General features: G+C 42.9%; 1 protein-coding gene across 2 annotated transcripts in view; it reads left to right on the forward strand.

Annotated features, from left to right (window-relative positions):
- Positions 1 to 17,224, forward strand: part of LOC137541326 (myosin light chain kinase, smooth muscle-like) — a 288,664-nt gene that overhangs the window by 164,142 nt on the left and 107,298 nt on the right. For both annotated transcript variants that reach the window (XM_068262577.1, XM_068262576.1), the window contains exons 2-4: positions 7,612 to 7,701; positions 8,077 to 8,244; positions 15,278 to 15,391. In XM_068262577.1, the coding sequence (XP_068118678.1) occupies positions 7,623 to 7,701; positions 8,077 to 8,244; positions 15,278 to 15,391 (361 nt within the window). In that variant the 5' untranslated portion in view covers positions 7,612 to 7,622. The remainder of the gene's footprint in view (positions 1 to 7,611; positions 7,702 to 8,076; positions 8,245 to 15,277; positions 15,392 to 17,224) is intronic.

The raw sequence follows: 17,224 nt of genomic DNA on the forward strand, positions 1-17,224 counted from the left end.
TTCTGTAAGTGTCTGTCTTAATTTTTGCACCAAAACATATGCTAGGGCTTATTTTCAGGGGATGTCTTATTTCTATGAACAAACAAGTTCCTGTGCTGTGCGTTCTCCTGCCTTCCCCACTGTGCCACCTCTTCCTCTGCTGGACCCACCTCTTGTGTGCCTGTTTCCTCCTTGCACCTTTAGTGCCCTATCACCTGTCTTCCCATATCCTCTGATTTCACCATGCATCCTCCTCTTACCCCTGCTCCATGCTGCGCTGTCCCTGTGTCCTCTGATGTCCCCATACATCCTCCTCTTTTTCTCCCAGGTCCATGCTGCTGTGTCCCCGAGCTTCAGCCTTTGGAGAAGAAGTATGGCAACTTGTGTTTCTACTGGAGCCTATGGTCTTGCAAGTGGGGCCATGGCTTCATTATTAGATCAAGCATTGCACTCGCTAAATAGCAGTGAGTGCAGTGATTGGCCCAATGACGGAGCCATGGTCCTGCCCATGAGACCGGGGGCTCCAGTAATAACACAAGTTTTCATACCTTTCCATCTTACTGCTGAAAGAGCTTACTTTAGTGGTAGGGCATATAATTCAAGCATGCTCAAAATTCCTGCTAGGGGTAACTTTCTGGGTATGTCCTAATTTCAAGGAAACAGGGTAGTTGGGAGAGTATTGAACAACTCCTTAACCACTTTACCCCCATCGGTGCGGATTTCTCCATCCCTTTTTCTATCCTTTCACCCACAGGGACGGAGAAATCCGCACCTCTCGCCGCTGTCCGCGCTCCCGCTCACTTGTCCGCGCTCCCCCGAGCTCGTGCTTTCCCGTTCGTCGATCTAAGCCCCCCGCAATGATCAGCTGCTTCTACGAGAAGCAGCAATCATTGTGAGAAAAAAAGCAGTTTCCCAGCCTCCTAACCCCTCCTGCAAGCATACTTCCTGTACGCTTGCAGGTCGCATAAACAAAAATTTACTGTGGCCATCTTGTGGCCAAATAGTAAAACTACACCCTAAAGCATTTTTCATATACAAATATTATTATTATTATTATTTAGTATTTATATAGCGCCGACATATTACGCAGCGCTGTACAGTGTGTGTGTGTGTATGTATGTATGTATGTATGTATATATATATATATATATATATATATATATATATATATATATATATATATATATATATATATATATATATATATATATATATATTGTCTTGTCACTAACTGTCCCTCAAAGGAGCTCACAGTCTAATCCCTACCGTTGCCATATGTCTATATTATGTAGTGTAAGTACTGTAGTCTAGGGCCAATTTTTAGGGGGAGCCAATTAACTTATCTGTATGTTTTTGGAATGTGGCAGGAAACCGGAGTGCCCGGAGGAAACCCACGCAGACACGGAGAGAACATACAAACTCTTTGCAGATAGTGCCCTGGCTGGGATTCGAACCAGGGACCGAGCGCTGCAAGGCGAGAGAGCTAACCACTACGCCACTGTGCTGCCCGATATATTAGTTATACACTAAAAATATATTAGTTATACACTAAAAATTAACTTGTTGCCTCCCACACTCCCCATTTTTTTTTTTTTTTTTGTAATTAAAAAAAAAAAATTACAAAAAAAAAATACATAAATAATTACCATAGGCACTGAACTTTTTAAATATTTATGTCAAGAGGGTATAACACTGTTACTTTATAAACTATGGGCTTGTAATTAGGGATGGACGCAAAACTGAAAAAAATGCACCTTTATTTCCAAATAAAATATGGCGCCAAACATTGTGATAGGGACATAATTTAAACGGTTTTATAACCGGGACAAAAGGGCAAATAAATTTCATGGGTTTTAATTACAGTAGCATGCATTATTTAAAAACTATGAAGGCTGAAAACAGGAAGAAAATGTGGGAAAAAATATTTTTCAATTTTCCCATTAAAACACATTTAGAATAAAATAATTCTTGGCATAATGTCCCACCTAAAGAAAGCCTAATTGGTGGCGAAAAGAACAAGATATAGTTAATTTCGTTGTAATAAGTAATTATAACGTTATAGACGAATGGAAGGAAAAAAATGCTCTGGTGCTCAAGGGGTAAAACCCCTCAGTGGTGAAGTGGTTAAAAGGAAAGAAATCCTTTTTCGTGTAGTCCACCACACTCGGATCAACACTTGTTTACATTTTAAGAGGATAAATATCTGGAGAAACCTCCAAGGTATGTTAGTATCCTGTAGTATTCTGTCATGCTGCCCCTACCCTTTGGAACTCCCTGCCACACCCAGTAAAGACAGCACCATCCCTGGAGCTATTCAAATCCAGACTGAAAAGGCACCTGTTTAGCCTGGCATTTCCGGACTTATAAAATTCTTCCTCTGTACCACGATGGTCGGAGCCATGCTTATGCGCTTTGAGTTATTTGTTATTGTTTGTTGTAGTGTCCAACTTTATTATAGCAAAGTTTATTAGAGGTTTGTAGCCAACCTTTTATTCCTTATTTACTTGTTTACCTGATCACTCTGTGGGTGTATTTCTTTCTCCTGCTGAATACAGGAGGTAATCTTTATCATCCCAATACTCCATTTTTTAATTTCTACTTTTTCTACTCCTTATTTACTCTCTTGGTGTTTTTTAGACCTACGCACACTTCTATTTCTACCAAATTGGTGATGGACTGAGTGTCTCCTATTAAGTTTAGACATGTGCTACTCTTTTTCTTATCACCTCTTTAGCTTCCGGTGTTTTTTTTAACTTTGGGACTCTTCTTGATGGATTATGCCATATATTCATTATTGTGTTTGTTTGATTCTAGATTCTTTGTTTAGTTAAGGCCTGATGAAGGGCTCTTACTGACCAGAAACGGGCTAGTGTCATTGCCTGAACAATTATGTAAACCATTTCTCTCACCAAAATTGTCAGACGGCATGATCTCTGGTGAAATGATTGACTTCTTGTCTCTGAAGAGTTATTAGGATTTTTTGACAATTTTTTTTTTATTTCAGTTTTTACAAATCAAATTGTACATAAAGAAATGAACATCAATGAGGGAACAAAGGGAGCAACATATACAGAAGACTTCAGCTAGTATCTGAACTTGGTTGGGAGGGGATAGGTAAGATAACCAGTAGTATGAGTTTGGCAGACGTTATAGCGACTGGGAATGAGATTGCTACTGTCAGGAAAAATTTCTGTGAGCCCACAGAGGACTAAGTCCAGCTATCTGGGGATTGCTTATAGAGAGTTAGGGGATAGGGCAGGGAAGAGCCCAAATAGGGGTGGATGTTATAAATACCTCCTTGAACGCCCGTCATCCAGCGATAGATAGGCGGGACAAGAGAGGTTATAACCGTAGCCAAAATGAAGGAGAAATTGAAGGAGAGAGAAAGGAGGAAAAGAGAAAGCGAAGGGAGGAATAGAAAAAGAAAGAGGTCAAGGGTGGGGGGTCCACCTCACAATCTCGAAATGGAAGCCAGCTCCAGACTTGGATGCTCCAGGCGAGTCTAGGGTCCCAAATTCTTTCAAACTTCTTTTGGGTATCCTTAAGAATGCTGCTAAGTCATTCATTTACCATTATTGAATGAATTCTTGATTTCACTTCGTTAATAGTGGCTGCCTAGAATACTATGGATGCTAATTTGTTTTGTGCAGAAGTTAAGGACCCTATTTTTTCATGTAATAAAGCTTGCAAAGGGTCTTTAGTGATTGGTTGGTGAAAAAGGGAAGAAAGTAATTTCTATACCTGACACCAGATTCTGGTAAGTGGTGGGCAAGCCCACCAGGCATGGGGTTTTTTGACAATTTTTATTGGTTAGCAAGGAATGCTTCTCATTGCTCTCTTTCTGTCTGGGTGCTATACAGGTATCATGGGTGTGGCGCTAAGTTGACCTTACAGTCCCTAGATTACAAAGTTATAATTGAGAATCTGTTTTTGACTATGTGCTGTTGAAATGCTTTTTTTCTTTTTTGTACTGTGATACTGGTTCGGTCAAGATAGTTGTGGATGACGTTTTTTAAGTTGATCCATGTCTGTGTCGCGTTACACCGAGATATGCCATGTGGAAATGTTCTGCTGTATTGTTTACCAGCCTCTGCAAACTGTCAGTGCTGCACAGATTTGAAATGCAGTCAGGAAACCTTCCTTACTAATTCCTGTTGGAAAGTTGTGTGTTTTTTGTTTTGTTTTGTTTTTTTATTGCTGTGAATATGATACAATTAGTTTACAATCCTGTAAAGCACTTTTATAAGAGGAAGCCTGTTCATGTGGTCATGGGAGACTAACTTTGAAGATGTCCTACATCCCACTAATGGACTCTACAAAGTGCAGGATGGCAGCATTTATCATCATTCCGTACTTTTGTCTCTAGCCGCATTCTTGAGGATCTTTCACTCTACAGTGGACTCCCCCCCCCCCCCCCCCCCCATGCATGTTTGCAGTAGCTCTGATTTATAATTCGCTTCCCTGTTAGTTTTCCTGCTTTTCTTCAAAAAAAGCTCGCATTAAAATGTGCCCAAAACACCTGGGCCCACATGCAATTAACTTTTACTCCTGAACTTTCTCCTAGGTGATATTTTTAAATTTGTAAATAAAATACCCTTTAAACTACCAGAACACAAGAAAATAGTTTAATTTTGATACGACTTTTTTGTACTTTTTTAGTTGAAAAATGCTGGAATGTTGTTTTAAATCGAAGATAAAAATATATCTCCTTGGAGAAAACTTAGGTGAAAAAGTGAATTGCATATGGCCCCTGCTGTGGTCATTTTGGGAGGAGAAGGCGCTAACTAACTTTCTTATCACAACTTTAAAAACGCATGGGAAACGCACACCATCAAAGGAGACTATACAAACTCCATGCAGACAGTTGCCCCAGCAGGAATTGGATCATAGATCCTAAAACTGCAAGGCCAGCGCTTTTATCACTCAGCTAACTTAAAGTGAACCTTAAGCCAAAAAAAGCTCACCTGGGGCTTCTACCAGCCCCCTGCAGCAGTCCTGTGCCCTCGCAGCCACTCACTAATCCTCTGGTCCTCCACTGCCAGCTAGTTTCGTTTTTGCCGACAGGCCCGTCAGGACTGGCCACGCGTAGCTTTTTCCGCATTCCCGACTGTAACTAGTGCTATTGCGGGCCGCAACGCGTACAAAATACGCGTTGCCGCATATCTATGCATGCGTAATGCGGCAACGCATATTTTTGTACGTGTTGCGGTCCGCAATAGCGTTAATTACAGTCGAGAATGCGGAAAAAGCTACGCGTGGCCAGTCCTGACGGGCCTGTCGGCAAAAACGAAACTAGCTGGCAGTGGAGGACCAGAGGATTAGTGAGTGGCTGCGAGGGCACAGGACTGCTGCAGGGGGCTGGTAGAAGCCCCAGGTGAGTAAAACTCATTTTTTTTTTCTGGCTTAAGTGTCTCTTTAAAGGGGCACTACAGTGAAAAACTGTAAAATTTAAAATATGTGTAATACATATACAAATAAGAAGTATGTTTCTTCCAGAGTAAAATGAGCCATAAATTACTTTTTTCAACGGTAGGTAGTAGAAATCTGACAGAAGTGACAGGTTTTGGACTATTCCATCTCTTCATAGGAGATTCTCAGCAAAGCTTTTATTCTTTATAAAGATGTTCCCTAAACAGGATGTAAACCATGATGCTGACCAGCTTCCCTGGTGCCTACACAGTTTTTTGGCAGTTGGACAGAGCACCTGCCATTCACTAACTGCTTTTGAAAATAAATATATCCCTGAGAATCCTCTATAAAGAGATGGACTAGTCCAAAACCTGTCACTTCTGTCAGATTTCTACTACCTACCGTTGAAAAAAGTAATTTATGGCTCATTTTACTCTGGAAGAAACATACTTCTTATTTGTATATGTATTACACATATTTTAAATTTTACAGTTTTTCGCTGTAGTGCCCCTTTAATTCCCAGATGTGATTGTTGATAAAGGTTTCTGACTCATGAGTTTCCTGGCTCGAATTGATCATCTCCCTCTTCTAACATTAAATTGCAATACAGCATTTCAAAAACAGAGAGCCACTTTGGTGTAGAAATTTATTTCACGGTCGTAAAACATTAAAGAGGAATTTTAACCCGAGATTGAACTTCATCCTATGCAGTAGCTGATATCCCCGTTCTTAAGCCTCTACCTTTTCGCAAACCGATGATCAGGGACGCCTGTATGGGTGAAAATGTGGTAAACCCCATCCCAAAGTGTGATGTCAGGACCTAGGTCCTGACAGTTTCCTGCCTGTGAACAGTGTTGCATTGTGGGAAATAACTGCTGTTTCCAACTGCCAAGCAACTATAATCTATAAAAAATAACAAATAAACAACCTTTTAGGCTATCGCATTGTCCGGGATTGTGGTTATAGATGCCGGCACTCCAGTTGGTCCTGTCTGTTTTTTGTTGACCCCCCCCCCCCATATCTGTCAGTAGTAAAGATGACTGTGGGTCAAACAATATGAACAAATAACATGGCGAATATCCATCATTTCTTGATCTTTAGCAATGAGGCATCCATGTATCCATATAATTCTCACAGTTTTAAATTAACGGTGAGTCAAGTCAACCGTACTATTGAATTGGCTTGAAATTGGAAGCTTTAATAATGATCGTTTCTAATCTCTGCAATGTGATAATAGAATTTCCTGGCAATTTGATAATTTATTTTTAATAACTGAGATTATTGTATTATTGACATGGGTGATCAACACTGGGTTTAATTTCCTATGCCTCAGTTTGCTGGTGACATAAGAGAATGTGAAGGTAAATCTTGGTGGTTATAACTGACCAGGAAAAAAAATGGATGTTGTAATTTGCTGTTCATCTTCTACCCAAAGCTAGTAGAACCACCACCAGTTCCACTATATTCCCTTTAATGAGAAAAATAATGATGTGAAGTTCATTGAATACATATTTTTTTCTACTGACTTCTCACAGGAGACCTTTTGGACACCTTCTCAAACATAATGGCCTCAATTCACTAAGCAGTTTAGACTAGTCTACTGATAGTTTGGTGTAATATATTTAGACCTGTTTTTAGACCTGGTCTAACATTCAGTAATTACAAAATTCACAAAGGCAAACAAGGAGTAACCACGCCCACTTTTCTGACAGATTAGACCAGCTGATTTCTGTCGGTAAAGTAATTCTGAGAGGTATTTTAGATGTGAGAATAGAACCTTTTGAATTAATTATGCAGGAGTTTAATTGTACGCAGAGGAGAGCTCATCAAAGGAGAAGGATGTCAGTCATAGCTACTTGTTTGTGAATTGCATCTTTTGATTATTTCCCCTGCTTTACCCACCTAATTACCTAATGGTTTAGACCAGGTCTAAAAACAGGTCTAAAACATTTGGTAATGGTGAATTCCCCTTTGATGCAACTGACCAAACCATCAGTAGACTAAAAACCATGAGTAGACTAGTCTAAACTGCTTAGTGAATTGAGGCCATATCTTACAGCTGCTTACAAGCAAAAACTACTTAGAACTGGTTGCTACAAATGTATTTAACTTTGATATCTTTTTTTCTTTACTGCATTTTGGTACTTTTTCATTTTACAAGGTCCCATAAAAGTATTGATGAGTAAATGAGTTTGCTAACTAGTTGTGTTTGTAATTTTCTAGGGAAGTCCAAGATGGTTTTACCTGAAGACTTGCACCTGGGAGTGCGTTACTCGCCTAATTCAGACAGCAATGACCTGGAACCTGGAAAAGGTAATTCAGTCAACTGAGTCTCGAATAGAAACCGCTCACCTTGCTGGGCTGGCACTGTGATTCGACCAATAGCTGGGCTTGAAAAAAAGACTGTGTATGGCCTGCGTGACGAAGGCCTGCAAGCTGAAACATTGTGCTGTGTTGTGGCTATGATGCATTCATAAACTAAGCTATGATTGCCAAATACGGGTGGAGACCCCTTCAATTTCTTTCCTTGACATAGCTATGTGATGCCTGTGGTCGTTTTTAATTTTGGATACGTCAAACAATAAAGGAATCTTCGGATAATGGCGGACTTTCCTCCTTCATTGAACAAGGTCTTAGGGTTGAAAATGAATTACCTAAACATTGCCTTCTGTTTCTCTGTACTAACAGTGGGTGACCTGAAGGAGACCGTTGGAAGGACGCCTCCCAAACTCAGAGCGGAGAAGACCTCAGATAGATACCTGACTGTTATGTTTGAGCTGAGCCCACACAGTGCAGGTGGCTTTTGTGTGCGCAGAGTGACGTCTCCGGTGCCTATACTCACTACCTCCCCCAATGGTGAGCACAAAAACTGACGTTCATTTATGTGCTTCTTTGCCATCACTCTGTATCTTTTCATTTCCTGGTCTTCAAGCTAAAAGGCAGAAGCTGGAATTATATAGCATCTGTTAAACATTAATTTTCAGTAATTCAATCTTGGGCAATCTTGTATCAACAATGCATGTACGGGTATAGTGACTGTTGATGAGCTTTAAATGACCACTATCGTGAAAAAAGTATGCAGTTAAAATCTGACAGGACTCTAAGGCCACATTTACACTTAATAAGTTGCTCTCAGTTCTAACTCAAAGGACAACTGAGTTTTCATGTGTTCCTATTAGGGATGGTCGGAAATGCCAATTTCCGATTCCGCGGTAAATCCACATTCCGCCATTACCAATTACCGATTCCGCTTTCCGCTACCAATTTCCGCATTCCAATGCGGAATTTCCACCGGAAATCGTGGAAATTCTGCCCGACTTTAACATCAATTTTCTCAAAAACTAAAAGGTCTTTTAGAAAACTTTTTTTGCATCTTGTTCAGAAGATTCTGTTTAATAAACCCTAAAAATTTGGTGTTTGGCTATTAACTGCGGAGTCAGCGGACGTTTACTGTAATGTAAAATGCAGAAAATAGGCAGATGCAGATTTTCTGCATTTTACATTACAGTAAAAATCCGTCGACTTTAGGGGTTAATAGCAAAGCCCCATTAAGTCCTAGTAACACACGGTTTATTAAACAGAATCTTCTGAACCAGATGCAAAAAAACGTTTTCAAAAAGACCTTATAGTTTTTGAGAAAATCTGTTAAAGTCGAGTGGAATTTCCGCGATTTCCAGCGGAAATCCGCCTACCGCACTTGCATTACCGATTTCCGCATTCCGATGCAGAAATGCAATTTCCGATCGGAATTTCGGAAATTGCATTTCCGCGGAATCCGAATGAGCATCCCTAGTTCCTATGGCACAGTTCACACTTAAAGAGACTCTGAAGCCTCTTAAAAATCCTTTTTTTATTAAACGATCTCGTTTAATACATTAGCCCTACCTAAATCGCTGCATTCCCGCGGCTGTAAACTATGTAAACTCCCCCCCCCCTAACCCACCCTCCCTCTCCCCCGCAAAATCCACGACTTTCTTGGTCGTGGATTTTGCTGCCCTAAGCTTTCCGTGGGAGGCAGAGCTATGACCCACAGCCCTGCCTCACACGCGTCTGTCAGCGGCGGATCTCCGCCTCTCCCCACCCCTCTCAGCGAAGGCAGACTGAGAGGGGCGGGGAGAGGCGGCAATCCACGCTGATGGACGCGTGTGAGGCAGGGCTGTGGGTCATAGCTCTGCCTCCCATGGAAGCGCTGCACGGATCGCTCCCCGGGGAGTTAGGGGGGCTTTAGATAGTTTACAGCCACGGGAATGCGGTGATTTAGGTAGGATTAATATATTAAAAATCCTTTTTTTTTTTTTTCTAAACAATCCTGTATAAGAGGCTTCAGAGTCTCTTTAACGCACTTTAGCTGAAATCTTTTTCACAATGCACTGCTATGGAGAAGAGAAAAAAAAAGCGTACCAACGGATTAAGTGTAAACGGGGGCTCAGGGGTTTCTTTGTTTTCCACGGCATTTCCTGAACAGCAGTTTAACCACTTCAGGACAACCGACTTTAAACCCCCCCCCCCCCCCTTCCCTGAAGACCAGGCTATTTTTTACAAAAAGGGCCACTGCACCTTTGAGAGCTCGCTGCAGGGCTGCACAACTCAGCACACAAGTGATTCCCCCCCTCCCTCCTCCCTTTTGTCTTATTTATTATTTACTAAATTTTGCTTTTTTTTTTTTTTTTAATCATTTCTTCCCTCCTCATTCCCCCCCCCCAGCCAATCAGCGTGATCAGCTGTCATAGGCTTCAGCCTATGACAGCCAATCACTGTCAGGTCTCCCAGGGGGACAGCCGTGTCACAGGGCTGTCCCCAGTACAGCGCTGCTGTAGATCGCAGCACTGTACGTACTAATTAGACGGCGAGAGGCGATCACCGCTGGGAGACTAAAGGCGGAGCTGTGCGGGCAATCCCCTGCAAAAAGCCAGCCCCAGGACTTTACGCCGATCGGCGTTAGGTGGTCCTGGGGCTGCCACCACGGCCACGCTCATTGGCGTGACGCGGTCCTTAAGAAGTTAACTGCCCAAATAGTAAGATACCAGCCAGCCTCCCTACTCACTTGCACACTATATTTTGTCAGTTTGCAACTGCTGTTCAGGAAATAGATAGACTGGCCCAAAACCTGTCGGTTCTGTTTTTAACTGCCTACTTTTTCACAATAGTGGTCCTTGAGGGCCCATTTCCACTTGTGCAGTGAATGGGAAAACGAATTTGTACGCGTTTGAATGCAAAAAGCGCTAAAATTTGCATCTTTTTGTAAGTATCGTGTCGGTGCCTGTGTGCTTTTACATTGATTTTTAAGCGAAAACGTATGCGAATTCGCATGGAAAATTTACATAGCGAAAATGCAGGCGAATTACCTATTAAATACATTACAGGTGAATTGCACACTAGCCGTGCGGTGTGCGAAATCTGATGGACGGTGCATAAAAAATCTGCACAACTGAGCCAACACACAGAATTTCTGGCAAGTGGAAACAGGCCCATTGATTTATATTGGTTATGCGGATCTGCATGTACAAAACGTATGCAGATTCACTCTAGTGGAAACGGACCCTGAGGGATGAGGCTTTCTGGGTGTTTGTTTTTTTTTGTTTTGTTTTGTTTTCTTTTTATTTATGGACTGCAAGTTTCTAGTCCATGTTTTTAATCTCCCATGGGGTGAAAGGAGAAGTCTGTGGCTCAGTGCCCTGCATGTGTCTTCTTCAATATACCGTAAGTAAACTGATCTGAGTATAAACTAAGGTACTTCATTTTTCCTTCAGACATCAGAAATTTTGGTTGACTTAAAGGGGCACTATGGCGAAAAATAGTAACATTTTAAATTTGTGCAAACATTACAAATAAGTACATTTTTTCCAGAGTAAAATGAGCCATAAATTACTTTTCTCCTATGTTGCTGTCACTTACAGTAGGTAGTAGAAATCTGACAGAAGCGACAGGTGTCAAAAGGTGTCGCTTATGTGTAGCAAACAGGGAGGCTGGCCAGCGTCCTTGTTTAAATCCTTTTTAGGGAATATCTTTATAAAGAATAAAAGCGAGAATCCCCTCAGAGATGGACTAGTCCAAAACCTGTCGCTTCATTCAGATTTCTACTACCTACTGTAAGTGACAGCAACATAGTAGAGAAGAAATGTATGGCTGGTTTTACTCTGGAAAAAACATACTTCTTATTTGTTTAGGTTTGCACATATTTTAAATTTTACAATTTTCCGCCGTAGTGCCCCTTTAAGTATAAAGCAGAGGCTGCTACTTTTAACATCCACTATATCGCTTCCCTGGTAGTCTAGTGGTTGCCCTCTCACCATATAGCATTCCTTGGTTTTTAGTGGTACCCCTATCCTTCCCATAAATTACCTAGCGTCTAGTGGTCCCCTCTATTTACCCTATACAGTATATATGGTGTCATCCCCCCCCCCATTACACCTCCATATGGTACCTGGTGTCCAGTGATGACCCTCACCAATATGTTACCTGGTATCTAGCAGTCCCCCTCCCTCCCCCATACAATGTAGCTGGTGTCTAGTCTAGTGTGGTACGACCCCCCCCCCCCCCCTTTCCATGGCCTACCTGGTGCTCCCCTCTATATAGTGTGAGTAATGAAGAGCTATAGATAGAGATTAGGTGGATAGAATAGGTATATTGAATTCTAAAGTCCCAAAAATGCACCCCAATAATTGCATTGTGTAGCAATACACAAAATTGGAGTGAGGCTTATAGCAAACACTTGCATGTGCCACATGGTGCGCAGTTCATATTGGCACCTGATAGGCGTTTGTTTGCTGGTATAGCTCAGTAGTATTTGTTTGTTCTGGCAAAGTTGGAGAAAATGTAGCGCATAAAGTATTTAAAGCCAGGCATTCATATGGAAGATGCATTGTAGCTGCATAATATTAACTTCTCACCTTGCTACACAACAAGATCAGATCTCAGCACCACCCTCAACCTCCCACACCCTCCATCCTGTACTGAGCCTGTACAATTTCCTTATTGGCATTCATGATCAATGTTTGATCGTTACATGTGCACACAGGTACACATGTGAGAGAGAGAGAGAGACACACACACACACTCACACTCACACTCACACACACACACACACACACCTCTTCCTTAGTATCTACAGCCAACTTACACACACACCACACACACACACCACACACACATACACCACACACACACACACACACACACACACACACACCACACACACATACACACCACACACACATACACACCACACACACATACACACCACACACACATACACACACACCACACACCACACACACACCACACACACACCACACACACCACACACCACACACACACCACACACACACCACACACACCACACACCACACACACACACACCACACACACACACCACACACAACACACCACACACCACACACACACACCACACACCACACACCACACACCACACACACCACACACCACACACACACACACACACACACACACACACACACACCACTTCTTAGTATCTACAGCCAACTTAAAGTGGACCTGAACTCAGAAGATCTTCTCTGCTCTACAAGCTATGCAGCTGCATAATAGCCTTTTAAAGAGACACTGAAGCGAAAAAAAGATATGATATAGTGAATTGGTTGTGTACTATGAATAATTACTAGAAGATTAGCAGCAAAGAAAATATTCTCATATTTTTATTTTCAGGTATACAGTGTTTTTCTAACATTGCATCATTCTATAATATGTGCAGATTACACAACACTCAGCATTCAAAATGATTCTTTCAGAGCAGTCTGTGAACTAATGACCTCTCCTCTGGCAGAGAAAAAGTAATTAGTTCACTTACAGTTGATATAATAAAAGTCAGAAGACAGCCCTCTCCACGACTTTGAAAGTCGTAGAGCTTAATGGCTTGTTTGCATAGAGATAACAACTGGAGTTTCTTAACTCTTCCTGTACTGGAAACAATTAGACTGATATATCTGATCTTAATGTTTTATTTCTTATCTGTACTACACATACAAATCATAATATCATAGTTTTTTTTCGCTTCAGTGTCTCTTTAAACAGAAAAAAAAAACATTTTTGTTACACCTAATACAAATTCTATAATAAATCTGCACGGTTTCTACTTCCTGATTCATGGAAGCAGACTTATTATTAACCTCCTGTACTTTCAAATGGGCTTATCTGCCATCTCTGCCATGGCAGTCATGGGACACAGGGGAGAGATCAAATTACAACTAGTGATTAGACACAAATGAGGGGGAATGAGACAGGCAAAACTCTCTAAATACACACAGGGTGCATTTCTCTCTGTTTTTTCTTCAGTCCTGTGCAAAAGTTCAGGTCCACTTTAAGTATAAAACTAGTAGACCTTTTGTCAGGCTGCCAGCTGTTTAGTGTGCAAATTAGCTTAATGCAGAGTAGATCCTAGGGGCTTAAAAGTGACTAATTTTCTTTTAGTTACTGAGCTGCCTCCCGCATTGTTACTTGGCAGTCAAGTGCTCCTACCTCCGGCAACCATCTTAAAGAGAATCTGTATTGTTAAAATCGCTCAAAAGTAAACATACCAGTGCGTTAGGGGACATCTCCTATTACCCTCTGTCACAATTTCGCCACTCCTCGCCGCATTAAAAGTGGTTAAAAACAGTTTTAAAAAGTTTGTTTGTAAACAAACAAAATGGCCACCAAAACAGGAAGTAGGTTGATGTACAGTATGTCCACACATAGAAAATACATTCATACATAAGCAGGCTGTATACAGCATTCCTTTTGAATCTCAAGAGATCATTTGTGTGTTTCTTTCCCCCATGCACTGAAGTTTCAGGCTGCTCTTTTCTTCCTGCAAACAGCTTTGCCCTTGTTTGTAATTCCTCAGTATGTGAAAGCCCAGCCAGCTCAGAGGACGATTTATCCAGCTGATTAGAGCAGCTTCTCTCTTCTCTCTTATCTAAATAACACACAGGCAGTGTGCATAGAGGGGCCAGAAAGGGTGAGTTCATAGCAGAACCACAACACTGAAGAACTTGGCAGCCTTCCAGACACAGGCCGACAAGTCTGACAGGGGAAAGATACATTGATTTATTACAGAGACTGTCATAGTAGAACGTGCTGCAGTAAGCCAGAACACATTAGAATAGCTTTTGGAACATGTAGGATGATAAAAAACAGGATGCAATTTTTGTTACGGAGTCTCTTTAAGAAGCTCTCCGTTAATTAAAGAAAGTTAGCGGTTTTCATGCTTGTACAAAGGGACTACCATCTTACAGCCCATTTATCCCTCTTGCTGACTTCTGAGCATATTGCTTGCGTTTGGGCCGCCTGGCAGTCACTTCCTGTTATTTAGCTAGTGGTTAAAAACATCAGTGTGTGTGTGTGTGTGTGTGTGTGTGTGTGTGTGTGTGTGTGTGTGTGTGTGTGTGTGTGTGTGTGTGTGTGTGTGTGTGTGTACACGATTTTGAGATATATCTGAGATATTTAAATATTAATAGCCGTTACATAAAATGCCAACTGATATTACAGGTTAATTGGAGGTTTATTGGTACTTAATCTGGTTTGAGCTGCATGTTGGTGGGCAATAACTGGGACAGCCTTGCAGTGAAGAACTTTCACCATAAGTCTCACATATTATACTTGTGTGGTGACCTTCCCTATTGATTTTCTTTTTTACAGTCTCTTTACTTCCTGTAGTTTTCTATAGCAGACTTCTCCTCTGTTCCAGCTCGATTCCACACACATACCTGCCCTGGGAGAACAAAATTCCTTACCCTTTGACAAACTAATATTATCTCCGTAGTGAAAGCACAAATGTTTGCAGCAATTTTACAGGCTGCTGAGGCCTTTGATCACTCTTATGCTTCAGGACCTGACCTGTAAGGTGTTTTTTTTTCTTCTTCTTTCTCTTTAGCCAACAGAAGGCAGGTGAGGGACGGACCACTCCCCACATTGCTGGAGTTTCCTTCATCTGAAGAAAGCGCACAGATCCCTCAAGCTGGAGAGGTTAACGGCACCCCCGCTAAAGGTAAGACGTTCTTGTTTTGTGTGTGCTCAGACAACATTCTATACTGTGGTACTTTCTCTGCCTTAACAATCGCATATAAAAATGTATAGTACACAGATCTATGCATTCATGCATATTCTATCATTAAATACTGAACCTGAGACGTGCCTAATGAATGTATTTATACTTACCTGGGCCTCATGAGGTTCATGGAGCAGAACTACAGATGTCCCAAACGGTTCACGTGTGAACTTATTCGCGCGAACAACGTGGGTTTGCGTTCGCATCCGAATGCGATTTTTTTTTTATGGCGGTTCGACACGCCCCCTATACTACATCATTGGGCTAAACTTTGACCCTCTACATCGCAGTCAGCAGACACAAGGCAGCCAATTAGGCTGCACATCCTCCTGGAGCCCCCCCCCCCTATATAAGGCAGCAGAGTCGGCCATGTTCTCACTCTGTGTTGCTGCAGTATTAGTGAGAGAAGGGAGAGACATTGGAGAGAGAGAGGGAAAAGCTAGGGAAAAATATTTGCATCTGTTAGGGAAAGCGCAGGCGCGGAGCTAGGGGGGGTCGGGGTAGGACAAGTGCCCCGGGGCGCCTGGTCCCCGAGGGCGCCCTCAGCCTGGCTGAGCTGCGGGGTTTTTTTTTTTTTTTGCGGCGGAGGGGAGGGGAGCAGCGCAGAGAAGAGGGAGAGCTGTGTGGACGGTGGGGAAGGGGGGCCATATCCCCCCTCCTTCCCTCACCTTAGGTGCTCTCTCTCTCCCTCGCTGTCCCCTCCAATGTCCGGGTGGCTGGCCTGGCAGCGGCGGGCGGAACTCACCTCCGTCTCGCTCCAGCGCCGGCCGGAAGTTCGAGTACGCAGCCGCTGCTCTGGTCTGGACCAGACCAGAGTAGCGGCAGATCCATCTGGCGCTGCGACAAGACGGAGGTAAGTTCCGCCCGCCGCTGCCAGCCTGAGCCACCCGGACATTGGAGGGGACAGCGAGGAAGGGAGAGCAGCTCTTCTCTGCGCTGCTCCCCTCCTGCTGGGGAGGGGGACACCTGACCTGGCTACCTACTCTGGGCACATATACCCCTGGCTACATATACTGGACATATATCCCTGGCTACCTACTCTGGGCACATATACCCCTGGCTACCTACTCTGGGAACATATACCCCTGCCTACCTACTCTGGGCACATATACCCCTGGCTACCTACTCTGGGCATATATACCCCTGCCTACATATACTGGGCATATACCCCTGGCTACCTACTCTGGGCACATATACCCCTGGCTACCTACTCTGGGCACATATACCCCTGCCTACATATACTGGGCATATATCCCTGGCTACCTACTCTGGGCACATATACCCCTGGCTACCTACTCTGGGCACATATACCCCTGGCTACCTACTCTGGGCACATATACCCCTGGCTACCTACTCTTGGCACATATACCCCTGCCTACATATACTGGGCATATACCCCTGGCTACCTACTCTGGGCACATATACCCCTGGCTACCTACTCTGGGCACATATACCCCTGGCTACCTACTCTGGGCACATATACCCCTGCCTACATATACTGGGCATATACCCCTGCCTACCTACTCTGGGCACATATACCCCTGGCTACCTACTCTGGGCATATATACCCCTGCCTACATATACTGGGCATATACCCCTGGCTACCTACTCTGGGCACATATACCCCTGGCTACCTACTCTGGGCACATATACCCCTGCCTACATATACTGGGCATATACCCCTGGCTACCTACTCTGGGCACATATACCCCTGGCTACCTACTCTGGGCACATATACCCCTGGCTACCTACTCTGGGCACATATACCCCTGG

The sequence above is a fragment of the Hyperolius riggenbachi genome, chromosome 12 (assembly GCF_040937935.1).
Source record: "Hyperolius riggenbachi isolate aHypRig1 chromosome 12, aHypRig1.pri, whole genome shotgun sequence".
NCBI classification, from domain to species: domain Eukaryota; kingdom Metazoa; phylum Chordata; class Amphibia; order Anura; family Hyperoliidae; genus Hyperolius; species Hyperolius riggenbachi.